This window comes from Gorilla gorilla, chromosome 10 (assembly GCF_029281585.2).
Source record: "Gorilla gorilla gorilla isolate KB3781 chromosome 10, NHGRI_mGorGor1-v2.1_pri, whole genome shotgun sequence".
Classification (NCBI taxonomy): Eukaryota; Metazoa; Chordata; class Mammalia; order Primates; family Hominidae; genus Gorilla; species Gorilla gorilla.
This window is the reverse complement of record NC_073234.2, coordinates 58,786,858-58,813,073: the sequence shown is the minus strand read 5'-3', so window position 1 is coordinate 58,813,073 and position 26,216 is coordinate 58,786,858. Positions and strand designations below refer to the sequence as shown.

Below are 26,216 nucleotides of genomic sequence, written 5' to 3'. Positions count from 1 at the left end.
TGCCATGTAAGACGTGTTTGCTTCCCCTTCTGCCATGATTGATTGTGTTTCCTAAGGCCTCCCTCCCCAGCCATGTGGAATTGGGTCAGTTAAACCTCTTTCCTTTATAAATTACCCAGTCTCGGCAGTTCTTTGTAGTAATGTGAGAATAGACTAAGTCGGCAACTATAGGCTTTATTTTCTTGCCAATTCTTTACAGAACTGTAAGGCAGTTGCTTCTTTCTTCCGTTGTAGTCTTCTGTTATTGCTACAAACTGGGATTAATTTTTAAGCTTGAAAGTTACATTATTGCCGGATGCAGTGGCTCATGCCTGTAATCCCCTGCACTTTGGGAGGCTGAGGCAGGTGGATCACCTGAAGGTCAGGAGTTCGAGACCAGCCTGGCCAACTTGGTGAAACACCGTCTCTACTAAAAATATAAAAAATTAGCCGAGCATGGTGGCAGGCACCTGTCATCTCAGCTACTCGGGAGGCTGAGACAGAATTGCTTGAACCCAGGAGGCAGAGGTTGCAGTGAACTGAGATTGCGCCGTTGCACTCCAGCCTGGGCAACAAGAGCGAAACTCCATCTCAAAAAAAAAAAAAAAAAAAAAGGAAAAGAAAGTTACATTATTATATTATTATTGTGAATAAATATCTCTGCATTTCCTTAAGGCTTTGGCAGGCTATGTAACCCCTATCTTTTAAGAATGTACTTGAAAAGTGAGGGCAGTACCTTCACCTTATACCTGCATTTCTCCAGGCTAAGTATCACCTGTTTACTATTTATTATCCATCCTTTATAAGCAACATATTGCAACAGTCTTTTCTAAAAGGATGCCCACTTGTGGCAGCACAGGTTCTGAAAATTTCTTCAAAATCAAGAAATCTGCTAATACATTGAGAGGTTGTGATGGAACAAACACTCTCATTTACATTACATTAATGTAAATCAGGAGAATTTCTTTTGGAGGAAAATTGGCAATATCCATCAGTCTTAAATACATAACCTTTGTCCCAGTAACTACGCTGCTCCCGATTTATATGCACATGTGCCAGTGTAGCATAATGTATGAGGAAAGTCAACTCCATCATTAGGAGTAGGCTATTAAGCAGTCACTGAAAGAATGGGTAGACCTATATGCACTAACGTGAAATGTCCACATACAAAGGGAAAAAAGCAAGTCACAGCACATATAGGTCACTACCACTTTTAAAAGACACATTTATACGAATGTGCTTTGAATGTCTGAAGGAGACACTAGAACTGGGTAAGGGCGGTTACTTCTGGGGAGAGGACCTGGGGGACTGGGATGAAGAATGGAAAGGAGATGCTGTCTCTGACTTTTGCCCTATTTGAATTTTTTTGTGATGTATATGCACTTCCTTTTCATTGCTGATGGTTTTTTAAAGGCATCAGACCAGAGAATGTAGGTTACTGAGTGAAGAACTCTCTCACCATTGGTGCTTTTCTGAAGGGAATCTGTGTAGCCCAGATACAAATCCTTGTGTGGGACGGCTGTCCACCTACTACTCGCTGGTTTACCCGTTGGACTTGTGTCTGTCCTCCCTAAGGCCAAATTTTCCCCACTCCAGTCTATATGGAAAAAATAAGCCTCTGTGTCTGAAGCCCTATTTCTGGCCTACAAGTGGGGCGTGTGGACACATGAGACAAACGGAGGTCTGTTAATGGTAGAGCAACTGCAAAATAAATCATGCCTGAACACAGGCACAAAATGGAAGTTATCTGGATACATTGCAAAGATTTATATTCAGAAAGGTAGTTTTGTCATTTATTAAGCATTTATTAGATGCCTCCCTGAAGGTCCTGGATGCCACTAGAACCTTTAGTTAGGACTGAGATGTATATGCAAGAGTGGCACATAGCAAAATATCTGCTCATTAGTTCAGATCCAACGTAAGTTTTCCTTGAACCAGAACCTCATATTAACCTGAAGTACTCAATGGCACAGCATCCTCTAATTTAAAGAAAGATTTTAAAACAAAAACATAACCAGAAGACCCAGTTTTCAAAATTGCTGTTAAAGGCCAACAAATTAGTGGGAGGGAAGGAATAAAAAGGAATAACCTCTCTTAAAATAACAAATCTACAAAGTCCTCTGCCACAAAAGCAGATCTTTGTCATTTCCCATGAGATAATCATCACCTTGCTGAAAATGAGAAAGGCACCCCCCACAGGCAGGGGGAAAAAACCCACTCGCTGAAACAGCTTCTACTTGTTTTTACCATATATTCCAGGGGTTATGTGTGTGGAGGGGTTGTTTTTACATTTATACAGTTTACATTGCTTGACCCATAAATAACACTTGTAAGATTAATAGGGCCATAGTTTTAAAGAGTATTTACATAGCCCCACCATGCATACAGAGCCTTTTTTAATATTGGAAAAAAAAATCAAAAAAAGTTGAATTTTCCATCACTAGGCAATGTAAATTTGACCATCTACATTTATAAACCCTGACTAAAATATAAGCAATCAGTTCATCCATAAATTCTGGTTCCCTAGCAAATCTAGCACTGCAGCGTAACAAACGGCTTACAATTCAGGGATATAAAAATATCAGCTTTAAAATCTGAACTGTACAGTATATACATTAATATTTGCACCGTTAAATTAGGAATACACTTAAGTCTATGAAATACTAAGTTATAAATAGCAATGTTTTTTGTGTTTTTTTTTCAATCTGTAGCTGGCGCTGATACAATACAATGTTTACCTGGCCAAAGAGGGTTCGAGGGGACAAGCTGGCCTCACAATAAGATGCACAGTGTTAGCTAGGTCATCGTGACGAGCATGCCTCACACCAAGACGGACTATCAAGACCTGAGCCGACCTGACTTACATAAATGACAAACACTATTGCTTTACAAAGGTGGCTGGAGTTCTCCATCTTCTAAAATCAACATCCAATCCCCTTGAGTCAGCATCTTGAGTATTCCCTTGAGGACTGGAAAACCAAAGCAGCTACATCAATCTGTAACGCACCCGCACCCGACAGGCACAAGATGTCACGTCCACCTGGCACCGTCCAAAGAGGGTAAATTGGAGAAATCACACCTTTCAAATGTTAATCTGACACTGTAAACAGCAGTTGAGTTCTCATTTACATGGGCAAAGAAAGCACTTTAAACTATTTTCACAACTTTCCTATGGAAGAAAAGGATACGATTCAGATGGTTAATGGCTAAGTTTTAAACAAATGCTCTGCATCACTACTTGGTTAAGAAATAATACAATTTTTGCCCTTGTGTCCCTTTTTCTTCTTGGATTTTGTTGTCCTCTGACCAAACTGAGGGGTGGGAAGTGCAGATGGTGGACTAGAAAGGTCATCTGTATAGTAGGCAAATCTCTGTGGCCGGGGTTGAGGGATTGGTTGTCCAAGAAAATATCCTTCTTCTTCCGAGTCGGAAGAGGAGGAGGAGGAAGAACACCAGGAATCATCATCCTCGCCGTAGAGTCCCAGAAACCGATTCATTCCTGGGTTCTGCAGGCCATAATCGGAAGTGGCATGGGTGTACTGTCCGTAGAGATCAGCATTCTGGATGTATGCTTGGATCTCCCGGGCACTTTTATTCTGTATAAATTTCTCATAGTTGTCGGGGGTGTACAGCCGCAGTCTGTCCTTGGGAGAGTATTTTCTTTCTGTAACAAGATTCAGGGCATTGTCGGAGCGGGACTTTCTACTTCTCCTGCGGCGGTGGTGATGAGACCTGGATCCCCTCTCTTCAAAATTGTAGACGCGTCTCCGAGTCCTTTCACTCATCGGAGGCTGCCGGATTTCAATGTCATAGTTCCCATTGTCAATGACATCATCGGAAAACTTGACCTGCTGGGGTCTGGATTGAGACTTGGACCTTCTGAGCACTGGCAGATGTACTGGTTTCTCTTCAGGCAGGATTTTCTCTGGACACAACTCTGAACTTAGACTCTTTAAGGACTCTGCACTCCTGTGCAGCATGGAAGAGTTCAAAGTTCCCATATTGCTCATCTTCTCACAATCTTCTGTTTCCATCTCCTCAAAATTTTGCAGAGAATACAATGATGGCCTTGGCTTGCTTTCTCCATCCACCGAAGCCCCTAGAAGAGAGGCCAAAACAAGATGTGCTTCTCAATCATCCTAATAGTCGACAGTACTTAAAAGTAAGCTACTGAAAGGAAATATTTCAAAGAAAATTTCCAATCTCAATATTTGATTAAAACCCATAGGGAAAGCCAACATGTATCTATGCCGATTGAGAAGTGGTATAAATGCAGTTATTGTTATAAGGGGTGGGCACAGCCTTTTTTGTTTTTTGTTTGTTTGTTTGTTTTGAGACAGAGTTTTGCTCTTGTTGCCTGGGCTGGAGTGCGATGGCACTATCTCGGCACACCACAACCTCCGCCACCCGGGTTCAAGCAGTTTTCCTGCCTCAACCTCCTGAGTAGCTGGGATTACAGGCATGTGCCACCACACCTGGCTACTTTTGTATTTTTAGTAAAGACGGGGTTTCTCCATGTTGGTCAGGCTGGTCTCGAACTCCCGACCTCAGGTGATCCACCCACCTCGGCCTCCCACAGTGCTGGGTTTACAGGTATGAGCCACTGCACCTGGCCTGGGGCACAGGTTCTCTTATAAGCCTGGAGTCAAAGATTAGTTACGTAGTTACGGCACATGGCATGAGCAGCAAAACTTTAAGAGCTCTTCACAGCAGCCTGTTCATTCATTAACATAAGATGTAGAAGCTTCTGCTCCTCAATTCATTAAAGCCACACTGCTTCATTTGGACATCTTTCAAATCAGTCCCTCCTTGGTCTCCATCATGAGCTAGTCTTCCTCATCTTATACTGAGACTAGTGGTCAGCAAACTACAGCTCAACAGCTTGTTTGTGTATCAAGTTTTATTGGAACAGCCACATCTATTTGTTTACATATTGTTTATAGCTGCTTTCTACAGTGGCAGAGCTAAGTAGTCACACCAGAGACCGTAGGCCTAAAAAGGGCTATTGAGCCCATTATGGAAGAGGTTTGGCTCAACCCCTGACCTAGATCTTCATCCAGTCTTTTCTGCCTTCAACGTGTAAAATATGCCACTTCCAGATTAATCTTCTATTGAAACATTTAAGAAAACAGATATTGATCTCTTTTGATATAATAGGGCCCAGGCATGTTAAGATAAATACATATAGCCCTATAGACAAAGTGATACTGTTGTCAACTGGAGACTACATAACTTCGTACTTATTTTTTTTTGAGATGGAGTCTCGCTCTGTCGCCCAGGCTGGAGTGCAGTGGCACCATCTCGGCTCACTGCAAGCTCCGCCTCCCGGGTTCACGCCATTCTCCTGCCTCAGCCCCGCCGAGTAGCTGGGACTACAGGCGCCCGCCACCACGCCAGGCTAATTTTTTGTATTTTTAGTAAAGAGGGGGTTTCATCATGTTAGCCAGGATGGTCTCGATCTCCTGACCTCGTGATCCACCCGCCTCGGCCTCCCAAAGTGCTGGGATTACAGGTGTGAGCCACCGCGCCCGGCCCTATATAACTTCATACTTTTTAAAGGGGGCCTATTTTTCAGCTTATTATTGTCAAGGAATGTCACCCCCTAACACTTAAATGTGTACCAAATTATGTTTAATTCTTTTATTTATTTTTTTTGAGACAGAGTCTTGCTCTGTCACTCAGGCTGGAGTGCAGTGGTACGATCTTGGCTCACTGCAACCTCCGCCTCTCAGGTTCAAGTGATTCTCCTGCCTCAGCCTCCCGAGTAGCTGAAATTACAGGCACATGCCACCATGCCTGGCTAATTTTTGTATTTTTAGTTAGAGACAGGGTTTTGCCATGTTGGCCAGGCTGGTCTCGAACTCCTGACTTCAGGTGATCCACCTACTTTGGGCCTCCCAAAGTGCTGGGACTGCAGGTGTGAGCTACCGCACCTGGCCAAATTATGTCTATTTCTGATATTAAATTTAAAACTCCTAGCACTGGGCCTGGCAGACAAAAGGTGCTTACTCAGTCTCACCCACCATTCTTCCTCAACTCCCCTTTATTGCCGGCCTTATCTTTGACAAGTCCACAGAAGCCTCGGGGGTAGCTTTGCCGTACCCTTCCTTGTCACTGCAGTGTCTGGCACAAGTTATTCCTGGCAGGAAGCAGCTACTAAGCCTTTCCTGTCTACATTACAGAAGCATTACCTTCATCAAAGGGCTGGATGTCAGTAGTTTGACTATAAAACTAGCCATGCAACAGCAACATTTCTATAATCCAAAGACTTGTTGCAAATAATTTGCATAATGTCCTAGGTTCTAGGCCTAATCTTGCCTTTAGAACCTACGTAATGTTTGGCATTTAGCCTTTTGGTAATTCAAGTTTCCTCATGTGTGAAATGCAATCATATCATCCACTCTATACAGCTCAGGGTCATTTTAAAGATAAAGTGTGGATAACTGGTATGACTGTGCTTTGAAAACATTAAAGTAGGCCAGGGGCAGTGGCTCACACCTGTAATCCCAGCACTTTGGGAGGCCAAGGCAGGTGGATCACCTGAGGTCAGGAGTTTTAGACCAGCCTGTCTCACAAAAATTAGCTGGGCGTGGTGGCAGGCGCCTGTAATCCCAGCTACTCATGAGGCTGAGGCAGGAGAATCGCTTAAACTCAGGAACCTGAGAGGCAGAGGTTATAGTGAGCTGATATCGCGTCATTGCACCCCAACCTGGGCGACAAGAGTGAAACTCCATCTCAAAACAAAACAAAAAACTAGGAAAAAAAAAAGAAAACATTAAAATAATATTTTAGAATCTAAATAAAAAGTATTCAGCTGTTTTTGAGCTACTGTCACAGGGAAATTCAGGAAGATGTTTAAAAAAAAAAAAGAGCTTGTGGCCAGGCATGGTGGCTCATGCCTATAATCCCAGCACTTTGGGAGGCTGAGGCGGGTGGATCACCTGAGGCCAGGAGTTTGAGACCAGCCTGGCCAATATGGCGAAACCCCATCTCTACTAAAAATACAAAAATTAGCCAGGTGTGGTGGTATGCACCTGTAATCCCAGCTACTGGGGAGGCAGAGGCAGAAGAATCACTTGAACCCGGGAGATGGAGGTTGCAGTGAGGTTAGACTGCGCCATTGCACTCCATCCTGGGCGACGAGCGAAACTCCACCTCAAAAAAAAAAGAGCTTGTAAAGCGTGTGGGCCAATTTTGGTATCTTAGAATCCATACAGAATAATTCAAGCATACAATATCTTTCAGACACAATCCAGTTGTACACTCCTTCCTCCAATTTCCTTCTCTTCAAAACAGGGTAATAAAACCTATCCCTAGAGACTGCACTGTAAATATATTTTATGCACATGCACTCACCTCACACACGTGTTTGTTTTGCTAGTGTTTGGTATTTAAGTGAGGTTCCTTCCTTCCCTTGATCCATGGTTTTGAATAACACACAACTCCTACTCATGCTGAATTGCAATTTTTTTTTTTTTTGAGATGGAGTCTTGCTCTGTTGCCCAGGCTGGAGTGCAGTGGCACAATCTTGGCTCACTACAACCTCTGCCTCCTGGGTTCAAGCAATTCTCTTGCCTCAGCCTCCCGAGTAGCTGGGATTACAGGCCCACGCCCAGCTAATTTTTGTATTTTTAGTAGAGCCGCGGTTTCGCCATGTCAGCTGGGCTGGTCTCGAACTCCTGACCTCAAATGATCTGCCCACCTCAGCCTCCCATAGTGCTGGAATTATAGGCATGAGCCACTGCGCCTGGCTTGAAGTGCAATTTTTTGAATACACTTTTTAGTAGCTCCTTTTTTCAAATACCCCATAATCCCTAGATTACGTACCTGTGATATTGGACAATGCCAAAGAATCCATCGAATCCCGAACACTTTGCTCTGGTTTCAGGTCTGACAGACACTCCAGGGAATCTTCATACCACTGTGTTTCATCATGATTATACCCTGAAGCCCCATGGTCCAGTTCCAATTCCTGAAGCCTTCTACTGCTTGCAGGGCCTGGGTGGCTGCCATAAGCAGAATCACCCAGTCCATCTTGTGACTGTGCCCAGTACATATCAGACTGGTATTTTTTACTTGCAAGGCTCTGGTTATTTTGCTTTAACTCAGTCTTATTTTTAACCATGTTATCAGATATCCAGTGCTCACTGGCTCGAATATCCATCTCATTGGGCTGTGGCTGAAAGAGGCTTTTATCACCAAACTTGAGGAGGAGCTGCGTCATATAATCTTCATGATCAGCCCATTCTTCAGGGTCTTCTGGAGTTTCATGCTCTACTCTGCCTTTCCAAAATTCTTCACTGGCAAAACTTGTTCCTTGTCTGGAGAGACTCAGATCATCCAATTTTCGAGAAAGGGTGTCATCAGCATTGCCTGAGAGGCCAGGAAACTTGTAGTTCAGAGCAGGCGATAAGAGGAGAGACTGTCTACACTGATCTGCTGACCGGCTGCTCTTGCCCATTCGGACACTTCTTCGGGAGTCTCTTGATCGAGCTGACTGAAATGCAGAGTCGGAAGAATCAGAGGCATGGACGTCTTCACCAAGACTGCACGTTTTTGAGCAGTAAATCTGACCCTGTTTGGGAAGGAAGGGACATCCCAACAAAGAGGCTTTACACTGGGCACAAGAAAAGCAGGCTTCTGTGGCGTGCCAGTGCTGCCCGTCATAGGTCATCTGTGCATGGTCCACACCTGTTTTGAAAAGGACAGAATAAATAACAGGTTATGGTTTAATGCCTGAAACAAGGTATAAGGAAGAAATGAAGAAAATAAATAAAGATTATGGGTATGGGGGAGCTGTGTGGGTGACACAGATATAATTAATCCTCATTCTTTGTGGATTCTGTATTTGTGAATGTGCCTACTCATAAAAATTTATTCACAACTCCCAAACTAATATTCGCAACACTTTCATGGTCATTTGCAGATGTGCAGAGTGGTAAAAATATGAACTGAACCAACATGCACTGATCCAGGAGATGCTCAGCTTTTTGTTTCAGCTCTCATATTGTAGACAAGTGTCCTATTCCTGGTCTATCTACTGCCGCATTTTCTGCATTTTTGTGCTCTTTGTTGGTGAGTTTACTGTTTAAAATGGCCCCCAAGTGTAATGCTGATAATGCTGAAATGCTGTCATGTTGCTAAGGGCAAGAAGGCTGTGATGTGCCTTACAGAGAAAAGACATGTATTACATAAGCTCCTAATCTTGAGTACGGTACTACTGGCTGTGAGTTCAATATTAATGCATCAACAATGTACATTCAATAAGGCAGTGGCTTTAAGCAAAAACACACGAGAAACAAGGTTATGTATTGATGGGTTGATGAAACTGCTGTGACCAGAGGCTCACAGGAACCTAACCCTGTATTCCCCCACGAGCAATGGTTCAGTGTTCACTAATCCAGTGTTTGCAGTAACTTCACAGAACACAACTACTGCAAGTAACAAGAATCAACTCTCTGTTCATTTGTCAAAGCTCATCAGCTGGAACATTTAAGATCTGTACATTTCATTGTATGTAAATTATATCTCAACTTTAAAAAACAGAAAAAGAAAAAATAAGACTGGATAATCCAAGACAGACTAATGGCTAGGTGACAGGGCAGACGGGCTGGCTGTGGACTTACCAATATGTTCCCCACAGGTTTCACAGTACTCCGCATAGAGAGACTCAAAACAGCCACAGCAGAACGGGCGGCCATCCTTCATGATATACCTCTGTCCTCCCAGGACCGTTTCACACTCAAGGCAGCAGAAGTGTTTCATGTGCCAATGGCGACCCTCAGCTTCTGTGCACTCATCAGCAAAAATTATCTTCAAGAAGAAATGTGAAACCAGAGAATGAAAGAAAATCATTAGGAACTATTTTAAAGGCCAAGTAACTGCATGTTTTCTGGGCAATGGACAGACACTGGCTCTTAAAAAAATCAGATAGCTAACCTTGTTTCTTAGAGTCACAAGCTTAAATCTAACTTGATTTAGCTACAAACTAGAGCATAAATTGACAGTGCTGAGAAAACAAACTAAATAATAAATGCTTGCTTCGACTTTAAAAAAACAGAATTCTACATTGGAGGTAATTCATTTGGTCATATTTTTGCTCCCCAATAACATTTCCTTGGCATAATCTGGCAAAGAACACATTAACACGGAAATAATTTAGTGAAATAATTTGGTGTTTTAGTAGAAAGAAAACTCATAAAAATGTCTGTGGACTCAACATAGTTATAGCTACACAGATGCTGGAATTGAGTGAACAGCATTTGTGTTGATAATGCTTTATTTGACCTGGTGGCCATCTCCAGATTAAGGACTCTTTATTTTTTTGAGACAGGGTCTCACTTGTAGCCCAGGCTGAAGCACAGTGGCACAATCATAGCTCACTGCAGCCTCAAACTCCTGGGCTTGAGCGATCCTCCCACCTCTGCCTCCTGAGTAGCTGGGACCACAAGGGCACAACCACCATGCCCAGCTAATTTGAAAAACATTTTGGGACAGAGATGGGGTCTCACCATGGGGTCTAGTCTGGTTCTTTTTTTATTTTTATTTTTATTTTTATTTTTTTGAGACAGAGTCTCGCTCTGTCACCACGCTGGAGTGCAATGGCGTGACCTCGGCTCACTGCAACCTCCGCCTCCTGGGGTTCAAGCAATTCTCCTGCCTCAGCCTCCTGAGTAGCTGGGACTAAAGGTGCATGCCACCATGCCCAGCTAATTTTTGTATTTTTAGTAGAGACGGGGTTTCACCATGTTTGCCAGTATGGTCTCTATCTCTTGACCTCGTGATCTGCCCATCTCGGCCTCCCAAAGTGTTGGATTACAGGCGTGAGCCACCGAGCCCGGCAGGTTCTTTCATTTTTTTATATTTTTGGTTTCCAAAATATGTTCAGCGGAGCATGGTGGCTCACCCTGGTATTCCCAGCACTTTGGGAGGCTGAGGGAGGCGAATCTCTTGGGGTCAGGAATTTGAGAACAGCCTGGCCAACATGGTGAAGCCTGCCTCTACTAAAAATACAAAAAAAAAAAATTAGCTGGGCGTGGTGGCGGGCACCTGCAATCCCAGCTACTCGGGGGGCTGAGGTGCGAGAATCACTTGAACACGGGGGGCGGAGGTTGCAGTGAGCCAAGATTGCACCACGGCACTCCAGCCTGGGCAACAGAGAGCAACTCCATCTCAAAAAAATAAATCAAAACAAAGCAAAAACAAAAATATGTTCAAATAGGACATTGTTGAAAAAAATGTATAAAATAAATGAATGTATAAAAATAAAAACAAAGTTTATTGTCATAGATTGAAGGAGACTAAGAAGATACAACGAGTAAATGCAATGAAGCACCCTGGATTGATCTTGGATAAGAAAAGGAACATCTGTTAAAAAACTGGGAAAATCTAAACAAAGACTATGGTTTAGTTAATGGTATTACACTGATGATAATTTCTTAGTTTTGATACATATATTATGGTTATGTAAGATGTTAGTGTCAGGGGAAGCTGGGAGAAGGGCATGCAGGATCTCTCTGTAATAGCTTTGCAACTCTTCTGTAAATCTAAAATTATTTTAAAATAAAAAGCTAAAGGGAAAAAATTTTTCCTTTCAAGCCATCATCCATTCCCACCTTCCCCGAGGGTAACTACTATTAATTTGGTATTTGTCTTTCCATACCTTTTCTGAGTATAAACAAATACATATATCATATTGTTTTTTAAATTCTTAACAAAAATGAGACCATCTACTACATGCTCTTCTGCAACTTGTATTTTCTCACAACCCACTGAAGACATAATACTTATCAAAGTACAAAGACATCTGCTTCCCTTTCTATCAGGAAGGTGAAAAATTAATTGCGGTTTTGACCATTATGGCAAAAAACCGCAATTACTTTTGCACCAACCAAATATAGATTATTTCATTGTATGAATGTACAGGATTATCTTTAAAACATGCACACAGAACAAAATCCAGGAAATTTTAATATTTTGCTTAGATGTAAACAGTGGAATATTGGCTTAATCTAACCTTATTTTTCCCACTGTGAAAGGATGAACTTTTTTTTACCTCGTCACATGCTGAGCACCGTGGTTTGAGCAGTTCTGCATGGTGCCTGCCACAGTGAATTTTTCCATCCTGATAAAAATAGATGAGGTCGACCAGCAGCTCATTGCATGTGAAACAGACAAAACAGGATGGGTGCCAGCACACACCAGGGCCCGCGCGGGAGGCGAACACTGCAACTTCACCTCCATTTATCTTCAAACCACACTACAAACAAATGGGTTTGAATGTAAAAGGATCATTTTTTAAAGACAGGATTCTCAGGCTTTCCTACTTTAGGATAAATCTCGAATTTGTCAGGAATGTGTTTATTTTTGCTACCTCTGTTAGTGATTAAGTAGCTCTTTAATGCTGGATTACTGGTGATTCTCCACCGTAAGGCACGTGTCTCAGACATACTACAACTATTTCTAAGGATGGTGTAATCTGATTCACACAAATAGTGGTTTTCCTGTGCCAGCCTCCTACTGGATACATTTCCTACTCTGAGAACTGCCAGCAAAGATCTGAATGTCTTCATTATGTTTCTGCATCTTTTGAATACGAGATGTATCCTAGCACCTACCTCCATGCCAGGATCCTACCAAAGGCAGGATTTCACCCAATGTTTGCATAAGGGTGATTGACTCCTGCTGTCATACACAGCAGTGTAGCTAGTTACAAATATGAAACATGAATTGCTATTTAATAAAAAGCTAGGCTGTCTTTCTCTCATTTTCTGGAGGCTTTCAGGACCCACACCTCTGCTAGTCCAGTCACCTACCCCCGACTGTCCACCCCATCCACATCACTGCCACAAGCTACGCATCAGAGAAGGGGCTGCTCACCTGCTCACACACAGCATGCATGACTGCTCTGGACAGAAGCTTAATTGTTCCTCTTCCCAGTGCTTCTTTCTTCCGCTGAGCACTGAACACCTGCAACTCTTTTTTCTCCTCTTCACTCAAAGACTGGCAATACCGCACCTTCACAGAAAGCAAAACAGAAACACCACACTGAGTGCACAGTCTTTCTCACCAGTTCTCTACTTCCAGAGTTAGGGTTTCAGGGAATAACACAGTAAGTTTAGCTCGCCTGTGTCACACCCCCACGATTTTAAAACGACACCATATCTGAATTTTACAGCCTCTCTAGAAAAAGGGAAATGCAATGTGAAGGAATAGTCTTTTTTTTTTTTAATAAGAAATGTTTAATTGAAAACCCTTATCAACACAGACATTAAAAAATATATATAGGACATTAACCTTTCCACAAAAGGTTTAAACTTGTTAACTGCCACTTTTACTCTCCATTTTACATGCACTCAACCCAACTGCAGGCCTGAGTGACCATAAAGCATTCACTCTGGATGCAGGGGCAGGGAAATCTCAGGAATTTGTAGGTTCCTGATCATTGGTGGGTGGCTGCAAACACTATAAAAACCAACTTGTGTTAAGTTTATTACACTGATACTCTTTTCTCTCTTTCTCTCAAAGAATGGAAAGCTGTATTCTCTGGCCAAATTTTAACTAAAGAAAGGCAAAAGGGAGCCCTCGCCAGTGAGGAGTTGGGGTTTATAAGCAGCATCTCAATGCTTCTCATGCATTTTTTCTTCTTTTTTCTAATTAGCCTTCTTCCTGCTATTTTACCTCATTGTCATGTGGTGGTAACTGGTACAAAAGCTGTTTAATCCGATGCTTCTCTCCGGGGCTGTTAACGTAAGGAACTTTTTCCTCTGGTAAGCAAGCAAAATAGAGCTGGATCTGCAAAAGAGACAGTGAGAATGGCATCAACATACAGAACTGAGCATCTCAGCTCACTTAATCTTTAAAAGTTACCTTTCCCTAGGTACAGGGTTTGGCCTCTTGTAGCTAATGAGAAGACCAGCTGAGCCAACTCAGCAGAACTGCAAACCTTCAGATAACTAGCACCCAGCTGCTAAATTGCTCTTCAGGAATGTAATTTGTAGTGACAATTAGGGACATCATAAATTATGCACCATAAAATATGCACATTTAAGACCACTCTTCCGGGTGGTGTGGCTCACGCCTGTAATCCCAGCACTCTGGGAGGCTGAGGCTGGTGGATCACCTGAGGTCAGGAGTTCGAGACCAGCCTGACCAACACGGTGAAACCCTGTCTCTACTAAAACTACAAAAATTAGCTGGGCGTGGTGGTGCATGCCTGTAATCCTAGCTACTCGGGAGGCTGAGGCAGGAGAATCGCTTGAACCCGGGAGGCAGAGGTTGCAGTCACCCAAGATCGCGCCACTGCACTCCAGCCTAAGTGACAGAGCAAGAATCCGTCTCAAAAAAAAAAAAAAAAAAAAAAAAAGACTACTCTTCCTCAGCCAGTCTTCCAAGGGGTCAGACAAGAGATCAGCAAGAGAGAGAGTCCTGGGTGAATCCTGCAAATTACTACACAGACTGTGTGAAATGGTCCAAAATCCAGCCACTACACGAACACATTTAATTTGCTCTCTGAATTTTACACATCACAAAGACAAAGGCTGTTTTGCTAAATGTTGTAAACCCTTCTTTACCAGGTTCTCTCAAACATCAGCTTTCTTTGCTTCCATGAGTGCTATTTTCTGAATACCTGAAGTCAGCCTCCCCAGGGAAACTGGAGAGAAGCCACATTGAGCTGTACTTTGCTCACTCTGAAAGGAAAACTTAATTTCTGCTTGTTTGTTTTTCTGATGTCTTTAAAGGAACATCCCTTAATGAGTACTGCAAAGGATACTGCAGAGCTGAGAAGGAATAAATGAAAAAAAAGACAGGAGACAGGAATTTAGGGCCTGTCTACTTCAATACCTTAGTACCATACAAAACCTACCCACTCTAAGATGTAAGAAGGGATTCTCTCTAAGTAGTTTGTCAAAATATTGCTTTTCTAACTGCTTCACCAGCACTCCACCCTCTCCCCATTCTATCAGCTCTAGAAGCTTTTTACAGTTATAAACACTTACTGAATATCAGCTACATGCGTGCCAGGTATTGTGCTATGCCATGGATAAATAAGGATACCCTATTCTCATAAAACGTCCCACCCTACAGGAAACAGAACCCTAACATCAGAAGCAAAGCAACCACATACCCCACTGTCAACTTTATTTTCAAATGATGCCTCTGCTCTTTTAATAATATCACCAGTGATTTTCAACAAGTTAATCATTGTAAAGATATTGGGAAAATTAAATAGGCATATGGAATGTTCTCATCTTCCCTAAAATAACAATACAAACAAAGCATAAAATTAGCTCTTTAATTTTTTTTCCAATCCCTGTGGTGTAAGTGACAGACTCTTTTATATGCAAAGTTATCAAAGGTCAAACGCCTAAGCAGTAACACTTCAGAGGGTTTCTGATAGCTCACTATCTCGCTTCCAAAGCAAAAGCATTGCTGAGAACTGGCATGGAAACTTTTCTCTTTTCTTTTATTGCCTTTTTGTTGTCACAGAAGTTTTTTAAAAGGGAAATTCCTCTCACTCTCAAGAGGGATTCATCTGAAATACACATAACCAATGCATATGTATACTCTGGATTTCATTCATTAGAGCAAAAATGGGATCCTTATGAGGCTTCTGGAACCATGGGTACGACGAGATTGGAAACTTCCATTGAGAAACTAAATATGACCTTCAAAAGTAAAACTTCAAAGCCATACAAAGAAGAATAAGGACTGAGGAGGGTGGTATTCCAGCATCTCAGTGATGTTCTATCCATTTACAAAATAATGTTCTAAAGTCTGAACTCACACTGAAAAACAAAGAGTAAATATAGGACGATGAAGTTCCTACCTGCTCTGGTCTCAGGCCCGGGGGGACCCAGGCGTACTCCTCCAATGCACAGCCAGAGTCATCATCTGATGTGGAACTTCTCTGACAGCCAAAGGCCAGTTTGCTCATCTTGGGCTCCATCTCCAAAGGCATAAAGTTTAAAGCCTAGTTTCTCAGTCACAGGACATCAAACAATTGCTGCTGTGGACAATATAAGAAAAAACAAAGACATCTAAAACCTGAATGCATTTCTCTTACCCCCGACCCAGAGCTTTTATTGAATGCTGTTAACAGACAGCTGGGCCCAGAGAAAGTCACCAAATTACTACTGTCACCACCCCCAGGCCCCAGGCCCCCTGAAATTTAAAATTTAGAGCTATATAATTTGGTAGTAGTCCCTTTGCCAGCTCAGAATTTCAGAACATGCCACCAAAGCTAGTTTATTTCCAGGAGCCTTTAAAAGGTGCCTCTCTACAGTCAATTCCTTAGAAAAGTTCTCAAGAAAGTTGATGTGTTGACTTTCTAACTTGCCCACAAATCCTTGTGACATACTGTAAGTTGTAGAAAGAAGTGTCGGGGTCAGGCCACCTGCCTTGCCCACTACTATGCCCCAGGAAAAATGGCTCAAGACCCCACTCGGCACCCCCGTATTTCCTAAGCAATTTTTCCAACTGAGGCAGTGCTGCCTCCTGAGAGTGGGTCCACTCAGCCAAACTGCTTAGGTTTCAGATTTCTAATTATGTTTTGTAAGACACTAAACTGAGTTTACACACAAAATAGAAATAGCACAGTTAAATCCTTATACTGCACATTAAATCCTCAAGTCTTTACTAAGGGCTAAAGTCAGTCAGACATTCATCAATGAGTTCCTTCAACAAACAGTCACTGAATACAGTACTATGTGAAAATAAAATCCAGCTTGGTGACTGTTAATGTTTAATTGCATCATAAGCAGGCATTCGCTGAAAAGTTATGCAGTCAGTGCCTAGTATGTGTGAAATGTCATCAGCCTGCTATGGGCAGAGTAAAATGTAAATCCTCCTCTGAATAAAAAGCCTCCTTGGATGAAGGGCTATAAAAGTGTCAAGACAACATTCCCTGTCCTAGAACCCAGGAACTTTGCTATCACCATTTATGTTCTTTGTATCTTCTGATTATTAAAATCATCCCTCATCCCAGGGCACAAAGAAAAAAATAATAATAGCAGAACTTTCAGAACCAGATGGAGAGATGGAGCTTTTTTATACCTGGGCCTTTCACCCACAAAAAAATGATGTAAAGAAAGAAAATTATAGATAATTATCCCGACCCAATGATTTTGGAGAAAACAAGGTTCAGGAAAGTCAAGAGACTTGTCCAAGGTCATATGGCTAAAAGCCAGAGTCTAGTCACACATACACACTGACATGTCAGACTTCCAAAAATTCTTCTGCCTCAATGAACATTCTTCCGTCTCAGGAAGGATGTCAAAAAAAAAAAAAAAAAAGGTCTCATTTGCTTAAACAAGTGGAAAAGGCAGTGAAAACCCATACACTTTCAGCCTGAGACTAAGTCATTTTTCAGCGACTATCTCAATTCAACTCTAAATACTGAGTGTTGGAAAATACTACCTATTAAAACCTTTGATTATTGGCCGGGCGTGGTAGCTCACACCTGTAATCCCAGCACTTTGGGAGGCTGAGGCAGATGGATCACAAGGTCAGGAGTTTGAGCTCAGCCTGGCCAACATGGTGAAACCCCGTCTCTACTAAAAACACAAAAATTAGCCAGGCGTGGTGGTGGGTGCCTGTAATCCCAGCTACTCGGGAGGCTGAGGCAGGAGAATCGCTTGAAACCGAGAGGCAGAGGTTGCAGTGAGCTGAGATTGCACCCCTGGACTCCAGGCTGGGCGACAGAGCGAGACTCTGTCTCGAAAAAAATAAAATAAAACTTGATTAAAATTTATGGTTTTTCTTTTATAAATGATAGGACATTGAGAAAATTAACATTGTAACAGTTCACAAATGAAGGGCAAGCACCTCATGGCTACAATCTTTATTAGCAGTAGGAGCAATGCCACACATATATTATTCCAACTAATAAATTTAACTTTCATTCACCCTGAACAAGAAGTGAAGATGACCTCATTTCCTACACTACCATTGGGAGGTTATGACCTTTTAAACAAGGCATCATTTCACACAGGTGCAACTCATTCACGTCTTGACTAAGGAAAGGCTTTCTAAACATAGGCGTATTCCTCCAACTCCTCAATAAAAAAGGATGTGTTAATGAGTCAGAAAATGTCTTGGATATTTTGAAAAAAAACACTTCCACATGTCAAAGGAAGAGAACCAGAGGTTAAGAATTTAATTAGTAACTCTAAAACTCCTACCAGGAGAATGACTGCCTTCAATGCAATTTAACCCAAATCATGAAATATGAACATCTGCCCCCTGCTAAATCAGGCTAAGCAGGGAGACACTAAGGTATTTGCTCTGCAGACTTACAAGGAACATAAATATTAAATAGAACCTAAAAATTAAATGTCACTGGATTATAAAACAAGAGAAAACATCACAAATTAAGACAAGCCATGGATTTTCCAAGCCAGCACAAAGATACAGATTGCCGAAGATGTGAATTACTTTTACAGCTGTACTCCCTGATTAGCCTTTTTGTGAAAAATGTGCAGTAAATTACCATCCTAATCAAGGTAAATCAACGTTAGCACTACATGCCACCATCCCACCATCCCCTCCTCCCAATCACCTGGGAGTTCTGGCCACATCTCAATCTTACAATTCCCACAAGTTCATTCCAGCCTTTCAACAAATTACACTGAGGATTGACTGTCATTCATGCACAAAGTAAAGAGTCCAACTGAAGGACATGAGTGACAATACCCTTTTCATTACGGGCATGGCTTTCTGTTTCATGTTTTAGCAGATGGCTAACTTACTTCTCCATGCCTGGCTGGTACCATTAGTGTTACGGCATTTAATCACTGTATCAAGCAACCCACGGTAAGTGGTGTCTCATTTAACAGACGGGGAAACTGGGCCTCAGAGCAATGTCCCTCAGGGTCAATTGCCCAAGGTCAGTAAGTGGTCTTAGGATCGGTCTTGGCTGTGATCCTAAACCCCTGCAACTCCACACTGCCTCCAGGGGGGGAGTGCTGATGGAGCCAATTCCTTTTTCTTTGGTGAATCAGCCAAGCTACCTGCGCTGCAGACACACAAAATGACACAACTGGAGGGTAGTCCACTTTACCCACGGAAGGCATTTTAAGGATATACAGTCAAAAAGGATTGTAAAAGTTCAATGGCCTCATGAGCACTTGGTTCAGAGTTTATTCACTGATGAAAGTTTTTCTTTTTCCTTTATATCAGAGAATACTTAAAATGACAAAACATTACATTCACTCGCAAGTTCTCAGAGCTCATCAAAACACAAACATTAAAAAAATGTTGGCTGGGTGCAGTGGCTCACACCTGTAATCCCAGCATTTGGGAGGCTGGGGGTGGGGGCAGACCACCTGAGGTCAGGAGTTCAAGACCAGCATGGCCAACCTAGTGAAACCCCAAATCTACTAAAAATATAAAAATCAGCTGGGCGTGGTGGTATGTCCCTGTAATATCAGCTACTCAGGAGGCTGAGGGAGGAGAATTGCCTGAACCGGAAGTTGCAGTGAGTCAAGATCGCACCATTGCACTCCAGCCTGGGTGACAAGAGCAAAACTCCATCTCAAAAAAAAAAAAAAAAAAAAAAGTTATATGACATGGCCTCCACTGGGACCAGGCTGTGCTAAGAGTTGCTACATCATCACTATCAACTTCTTTTTTCTTTTTTCTTTTGAGTTTTGCTCGTTACCCAGGCTGGAATGCAATGGTGCCATCTTGGCTCACTGCAACCTCCGCCTCCCAGATTCAAGAGATTCTCCTGCCTCAGCCTCCCAAGTAGCTGGGATTACAGGCATGCGCCACCACACCCAGCTAATTTCATATTTTTAGTAGAGACGGGGTTTCTCCATGTTGGTCAGGCTGGTCTTGAACTCCTGACCTCAGGTGATCTGCCCATTTCGGCCTCTCAAAGTGCTGGGATTACAGGCGTGAGCCACTGCACCTGGCTAATTTTGTATTTTTAGTAGAGACGGGGTTTCTCCATGTTGGTCGGACTGGTCTCAAACTCCTGACCTCAGGTGATCTGCCCGCTTTGGCCTCCCAAAGTGCTGGGATTACAGGCGTGAGCCACGGCACCTGGCTTCTAGCAACTTATTTACCTGATAACACGAAAACTTCGATTTAGATTTTTCTTTTTCCTATTTATCTGTCACCCAGGCTGGAGTGCAGTGGCACAATCATGGCTTATTGCAGCCTGTCTACCTCCCAGGTCCAAACAATCCTCCTACCTCAGCTTCCCAAGTAGCTGGGACCACAGGCATGTGCCACCACACCAAAGTTTTTTGTTTTTGTTTTTTGTAGAGATGGGGTCTCCCTATGTTGCCCAGGCTGGTCTCAAACTCCTGGACTCAAAATATCCTCCTGCCTCGGCCTCCCAAAGTGCTGGGATTACAGGCGTGAGCCATGACACCTGACTTCTTTCTTATTTTTAAAGATTGCTTGTACTTGCCAAGAGATCCTGAGAGTCTATTCTTAGGTATATCAGTCGGGTAAAGCAGTGGCAGCTAAACACAGTTCTTATGCTTGTAAAAAGTTACACTAAAAATTATAAAAACGTGGCCAGGCGCAGTAGCTCACGCATGTAATCCCAGCACTTTGGGAGGCCAAGGCAGGTGGATCACCTGAGGTCGGGAGTTTGAGACCAGCCTGACCAACATGGAGAAACCCCGTCTCTACTAAAAATACAAAATTATCCAGGTGTGGTGGTGCACACCTGTAATCCCAGCTACTCGAGAGGCTGAGGCAGGAGAATCGCTTGAAGCCAGGAGGCAGAGGTTGCGGTGAGCCGAGATCACGTCATTGCACTCTAGCCTGGGCAACAAGAGCAAAACTCCGTCTCAAAACAAAACAAAACAAAAAATATATATATACACGTATGTATATATACGTATATACGTATGTATATATGTGTATATATGTATATACGTATATATGTGTGTGTGTGTGTGTGTGTGTATGTGACCTCACAAATACCCCTTCCTTAGGCATTTAAAACACTATATGGTATTTACTTTTGCAGCACAGAAGGAAGAAGGGAGCCTGGCCATTCCTTCTGCTCTGGGTCATGGCTGAAGGTCTTCCTGAGGATACCTAACCATGGTTGAATGTGGTCTGCCAAAACATCATGTTTTAAGCCAAGCATATGAGACCACAGGTAAATCAGACCTAATAGAAAAATTCTAATAACTTTATCTTCAGGTATTGTCTCTTAAGGTTGATCACATGAAACGGGCAGAATCAGGTTTAAAAGTAGGCTGCATTATAATGGAAATAGAACTATTCAAAGTTGGGGTTATGACAGAGTAAAACTTTTTTATGATGCTTCTTTTTTCTTTTGTAGAACTATGCTTAGATGAACTAACAGTGGCCCTGCCCTACACTTTTTTTTTTTTTTTTGGTGAAATTTTATTTGGACATTACTTTAAACTTCCAAAAAGTTGCAATAGTAAAAGAACTCTGATACATCCCTTACCCAGACTCATCAATGGTTTACATTTTGCTCCATTTGCTTTTGCATCATCATCCTCCCTCCCTCTCCCTCTTTCTCTCTCTCATATGTATACACACTTCTGTGGCATCCATTTGAGAGTGTATTTTTTTACATTCTTTTACCTAACCACAGCTCAAAACATCAGTATTCTTGACTATTCTAAGGCAGATTTATTGTCTTGGTCTTAAAATGCTGTAGCAAACTTAATCATAAATGAATGTCAACTATGCATTAACCAATCCTGTGCTAAGTTTGGAAATAAATCAATAGGCATCCTATTTCTGCAGTGTCTCTCTATAATTTTGAATGTAAATAAACCTCATAATGCAGGAGAAAAAAAAGCAAAACAGTTTTCAGAGATGGGTTTGTTCAGGTTCCAAATAGTCTGACCATTAAGGAGGTGTGTGGAGGGCACAAAAACCTTTTAACAGCTACCACCACCATCAAAGATGGCATTGGGAGGGGGTGGTCAAGCACAAGGAACAGCTGTTAGAACTTAATTCTCTAGCAGGTTCATGAGTTCTTTGCAGACACTATTTTGAAAACTAAAAGCCTACTATCAGAGTCAAGTAGAGAAATAAATGTCAAACAGAAAAGAAGGGTATGGTCACAAGGGAGGTGAGAAAGAAGCCCAAGGTCATGTAGAGAGAGCTGGGATACTTTTTTTTTTTCTTTTTAGAAAGGCAAGGAATATCATGGGGCTATTCCATGCAATAGAAAATGGAACAGTTCCATTTCCCTCCTTTGTCCTTTCTCTCGCCTCTTCCTTCAAAATAGTTAAATAGCAATTTCTCATCATTAAAAACAAAGACAAGCAGCTAACAGATGTATGACTTCTCAGTCATCATTGTCAAGAGAACATCTGACCCAAAGGATAAGGGCTATACTTAGGGAATGGAATCTGATGCTCTCAGCATTCAGTAAACTTGGTTCTGATGTCTTCAAAGCTTTGACAAGTCAACAAACATCTTGAGACCTGATTTAAAAAAATAGCCACTATTTGCCTTCCAAAGATGGTCTGAGGATGTTTTAAAACAGAAAATAATTTCACGACCATAAAGAATTAAAGCTCCTATTGCAACGTACCAATTGGCATTGCTGCTTCCACTGGGACTAAACAGACTTTCTTGAAGCTAACCAGTGACAAATGGAATTGAAACAATATGTTAATAACAAAACCTGAGTTTCATCTTCTTTTTGAGCTTGCGAGAGCTCTAGCCTTCTGAACGGCAGACAATTTTGCCAAGTTATTGACCAACATTTCCAGCTGCTTTGGTAGCAGCTTCTAACCAGTCCCCACATAAAGCCTCCAACACCATACACATGGCGTGTGTGCGTGCACACATTCGCACACAGCATGTGTAGTGGTCTATGGAGCATGACAGTTTTTCTAGGTAAAGCTTGTTCCCCAAATTCAAGTATGGCCTTATTCATATAACATAGTGATATAATGAGGGGTTCCTTTGTGAAATTTACTTTCTAGGTTCATTCACTGCATTCATTCATTCATCCTTATATTTAAAGTTGTTATTGAATGGTTCTGGGGAATGCCAAAAGGAGCCAACTGACATTTATTCCATTAAAGGCCAGAACTCAGAAAGAAATGTAGCCGCCGGGTGCAGTGGCTCATGCCTGTAATCCCAGCACTATAGAGGCTAAGGTGGGTGGATTTCTTGAGGTCAGGAGTTCGAGACCAGCCTGATCAACATGGTGAAACCCCATCTCTACTAAAAATACAAAATTAGCCGGGCATGGTGGCACATGTCTGTAATCCCAGTACTTGGGAGGCTGAGGCAGGAGAACTGCTTGAACCCGGGAGGCAGAGGCTGCAGTGAACCAAGATCATGACATTGCACTCCAGCCTGGGCAACAAGAGCGAAACTCCATCTTAAAAAAAAAAAAATTCCATTATTCATCTTGCTTTCTTTCATGGTGGCACGTGTAAAAATTATATGTGATTTAGCCTTCGGCTGATCATTTGTTTTCATTTTGAGCACAGCAGAAAACACTGGCTTCGAGATTCAAGAAACAGAATGGCCCCTGACCCATACATTTATGATAACTAGCAAACTTTTTGTAGGTTTTTTTCTCCCTGCTCTCATAATGTTTTGATCCCTGCTACCTGTCTCTTATTAAGGTGCCTTTCTCTTTTGCCCACAGCCAACAACCTCCAAACCTTTCAAAATTTGTTGCTTCCAGTATTAGGCAACCATTCTTTGAAAAAGTTTGTCTAAAAGTACATAGAAGCTGGGCATGTGCCTATACTCTCAGCTACCTGGTGGCTGAAGTGGGAGGATTGCTTGAGCCCAGGAGTTTGAGACCAGCCTGGGCAATATAGCAAGACCCTGTCCCAGAAAAAAGTATATGTAGTAATTATGGCATGGACAAGGGCTTAAGGATTTCTCCTACAAGCACAGTAACCACTGGTGAAATAAGATAGCATACAGTGTGAGAAGGTGTTATTCAAACTAAAGAGAAGGTTTATTATTTCGTTATGCTATTTTGGCCACTTGGGGATCATTTCATTTTCTACTGGTCTGTATGCTGCTTCCAGGATAGCTAAGGATTATTATCTTGATTGACCTTGACATATACATAAATGAGCCATAACTATGTTTCTGTAAAGAGCTTAATAAGTCAGCACAGTATATGAAGGTCCAGAGGCAGTGAAGAGTGGACAGTTTTGCTAGAAGACAGATTCTTCCAAAGAAGCAACAACAGATGGCAATGGTGTCTGAATCCTATTTTCAAGAATTACACATTTCAGGCAGAAAACTGGGCTTATCACTACAGGCAATGTGAAGCTGCAAAAGACATGAATGGAGACTGCCACAAGATACTTCTGGGTCTTAAAGAAGATTAATATGGTAGTGATGGTCAGGAAAAAGATAAAGAACCTGAGAGGGGCCAATTAGTACACTGTCCCTAAGAAAGCCTACACATGGTGACTTGGGGAGGGAAAGTAAAAGGAACTAATAGGAAAGGAAGAAATTGGGCCAAAGACAGTTTTGAGTATTAGGTGATTGACATACCAATACATAAGTACCTTAGGGCAACTCAGAAGGGGAGTGAGGATTTGAGGGATTTCAGGAGAATGAGTTTAATCAGATACATATTGAGGTTGTAACTGTATATCAGGTCTGGTATGATTCCTATTATCCATAATTTTCTTGAACCAAGTCACCAAATCAAAATCATGCAAATAGAAAACAGTAATTGTCAGGGCCTGCCATTGAAAATGAAGTATAAGGTCATATTCCTAATTACATTTTTTTCTCCAATGCAATCCCACTCTAGTTCCTATATGAAGACTACCATGGCATTGTAAGATCCCTATGAAAAAGTATTTCTTGTGTGAACATGCCCAGGGAAGTTAGAAATCCTTTGATCACCAAAAGCCAGAACAGATACTGATTTGTGAAGTCAGGCCAACATTCCCTAGGTGTCTCCTGCTGCTAAGTGCCATCCGTGGGCTACAAACTGTTTAACAGCTTCTTTGTTAAACTGCTTGTTAACAAGGCCTTAGTGCATGGAAGATGCAGATCATAGGTTCTCCATTCAAAAGCTACTCCAAATTCTCCCAGGCTACATATGCAGGTGAATTAAATTTAACTACAGTCTAATTTAGCAGTACAGAAACATGTCACACATCCATTCTTTTCACAATACAAAATATACCACCCTTATGGATACACACATTTCCTTGTTTAGGATGTCCTTAACTTCAATCGAGATGTGAATTTTATAGTAAAAGAGACACTAAACTGTCATTTCTTTAAAGGTTTCACACAGTCAAGGGGCATTCAGTGCTTACTGTCTACTAAAGACAAAATCACTGCCAACAAAGCCCAATTCAATTTCACTTATTTGAAAAATAAAAACATAATGAAGTTATCAGGAGATATTGTTTATGAAACATTCCTTTACTAAAAGTTTTCCATACGAGCAATTAGTGGCATTAGGCCATATGCCCTTTGGTATTTTCTGTATTTTCCAGGTAAACCTCCGTCCAGCATTTTCGAGGTAAACCTCCATCCAGCTTGTACATTTCCCAACAGCTGAGTGGGCTATCACATATCACCCAATGGTCAAGAAACTATCCATTTTTCCAAGAGGAAATGTGGAACTCTTTCAAAGCATTCTAATTTCATGCACAAGTACATTCCATGACAGTAAGAAACAAAAGGAGGAAACATGACGACAAAGCCTGGTCCTCCGCCAGCGCGGCGCTTCTAGGGTCAGATTATCCGCACACGAGTATGTAAGGACAAAATCCAAAATGCATGCCATGGAATGAGGGGCACCACACAAAGCGGTGCTCTAATGAGCCCATTATTTTCCATAATGGGGGATGCAGATATTTTCTCAAAATCGTGTTCCCCTCAGTCTTCTATTGATTTTTTGGATTTCTATTTTCAACAGTGGCCCGAGGAAACGGCAGCCAGACTTGACTCCAATGTACACACAGACTCAGGTTTCGCCCCGTCACCTGTTGGCTCCTGAACAACACTCCTCTTTGTGAAACTTACAGCACTCATTTGAAACAAGTTTCCAGAGAAAACACTTCAAGAAAGTGTTTGAGAAGTCACAAGACTCGAGTTGTAAAAACAAATTCCACACATAGCCTGGCTTATAAGGACACAGACTAACGGGAAAGGCCGAGCTTTTAAAAATGGGGCTGGAGGAAGCGAGAAGCAAAGGATGTCACCATACTTTGGGAAAACTCAGCCGGCCAATTCTTGATGGGGCTGCTAGTGATGGCTGCAGGGGGTCCCCT

General features: G+C 42.1%; 1 protein-coding gene across 9 annotated transcripts in view; it reads right to left on the bottom strand.

The window, feature by feature from the left end:
* Positions 1-1,744: 1,744 nt before the first annotated feature.
* Positions 1,745-26,216, bottom strand: part of PRICKLE1 (prickle planar cell polarity protein 1) — a 131,589-nt gene continuing 107,117 nt past the window's right edge. For 5 of the 9 annotated variants that reach the window (XM_055358049.2, XM_019038746.4, XM_004052974.5 and 2 more), the window contains exons 2-8: positions 15,809-15,988; positions 13,660-13,773; positions 12,859-12,996; positions 12,035-12,238; positions 9,606-9,792; positions 7,807-8,670; positions 1,745-4,078 (exon numbers count right to left, since the gene is read on the bottom strand). In XM_055358049.2, the coding sequence (XP_055214024.1) occupies positions 3,222-4,078; positions 7,807-8,670; positions 9,606-9,792; positions 12,035-12,238; positions 12,859-12,996; positions 13,660-13,773; positions 15,809-15,940 (2,496 nt within the window). In that variant the 5' untranslated portion in view covers positions 15,941-15,988 and the 3' untranslated portion in view covers positions 1,745-3,221. The remainder of the gene's footprint in view (positions 4,079-7,806; positions 8,671-9,605; positions 9,793-12,034; positions 12,239-12,858; positions 12,997-13,659; positions 13,774-15,808; positions 15,989-26,216) is intronic. The other 4 variants (XM_055358050.2, XM_019038747.4, XM_055358052.2 and 1 more) reach the window with 1 other exon arrangement.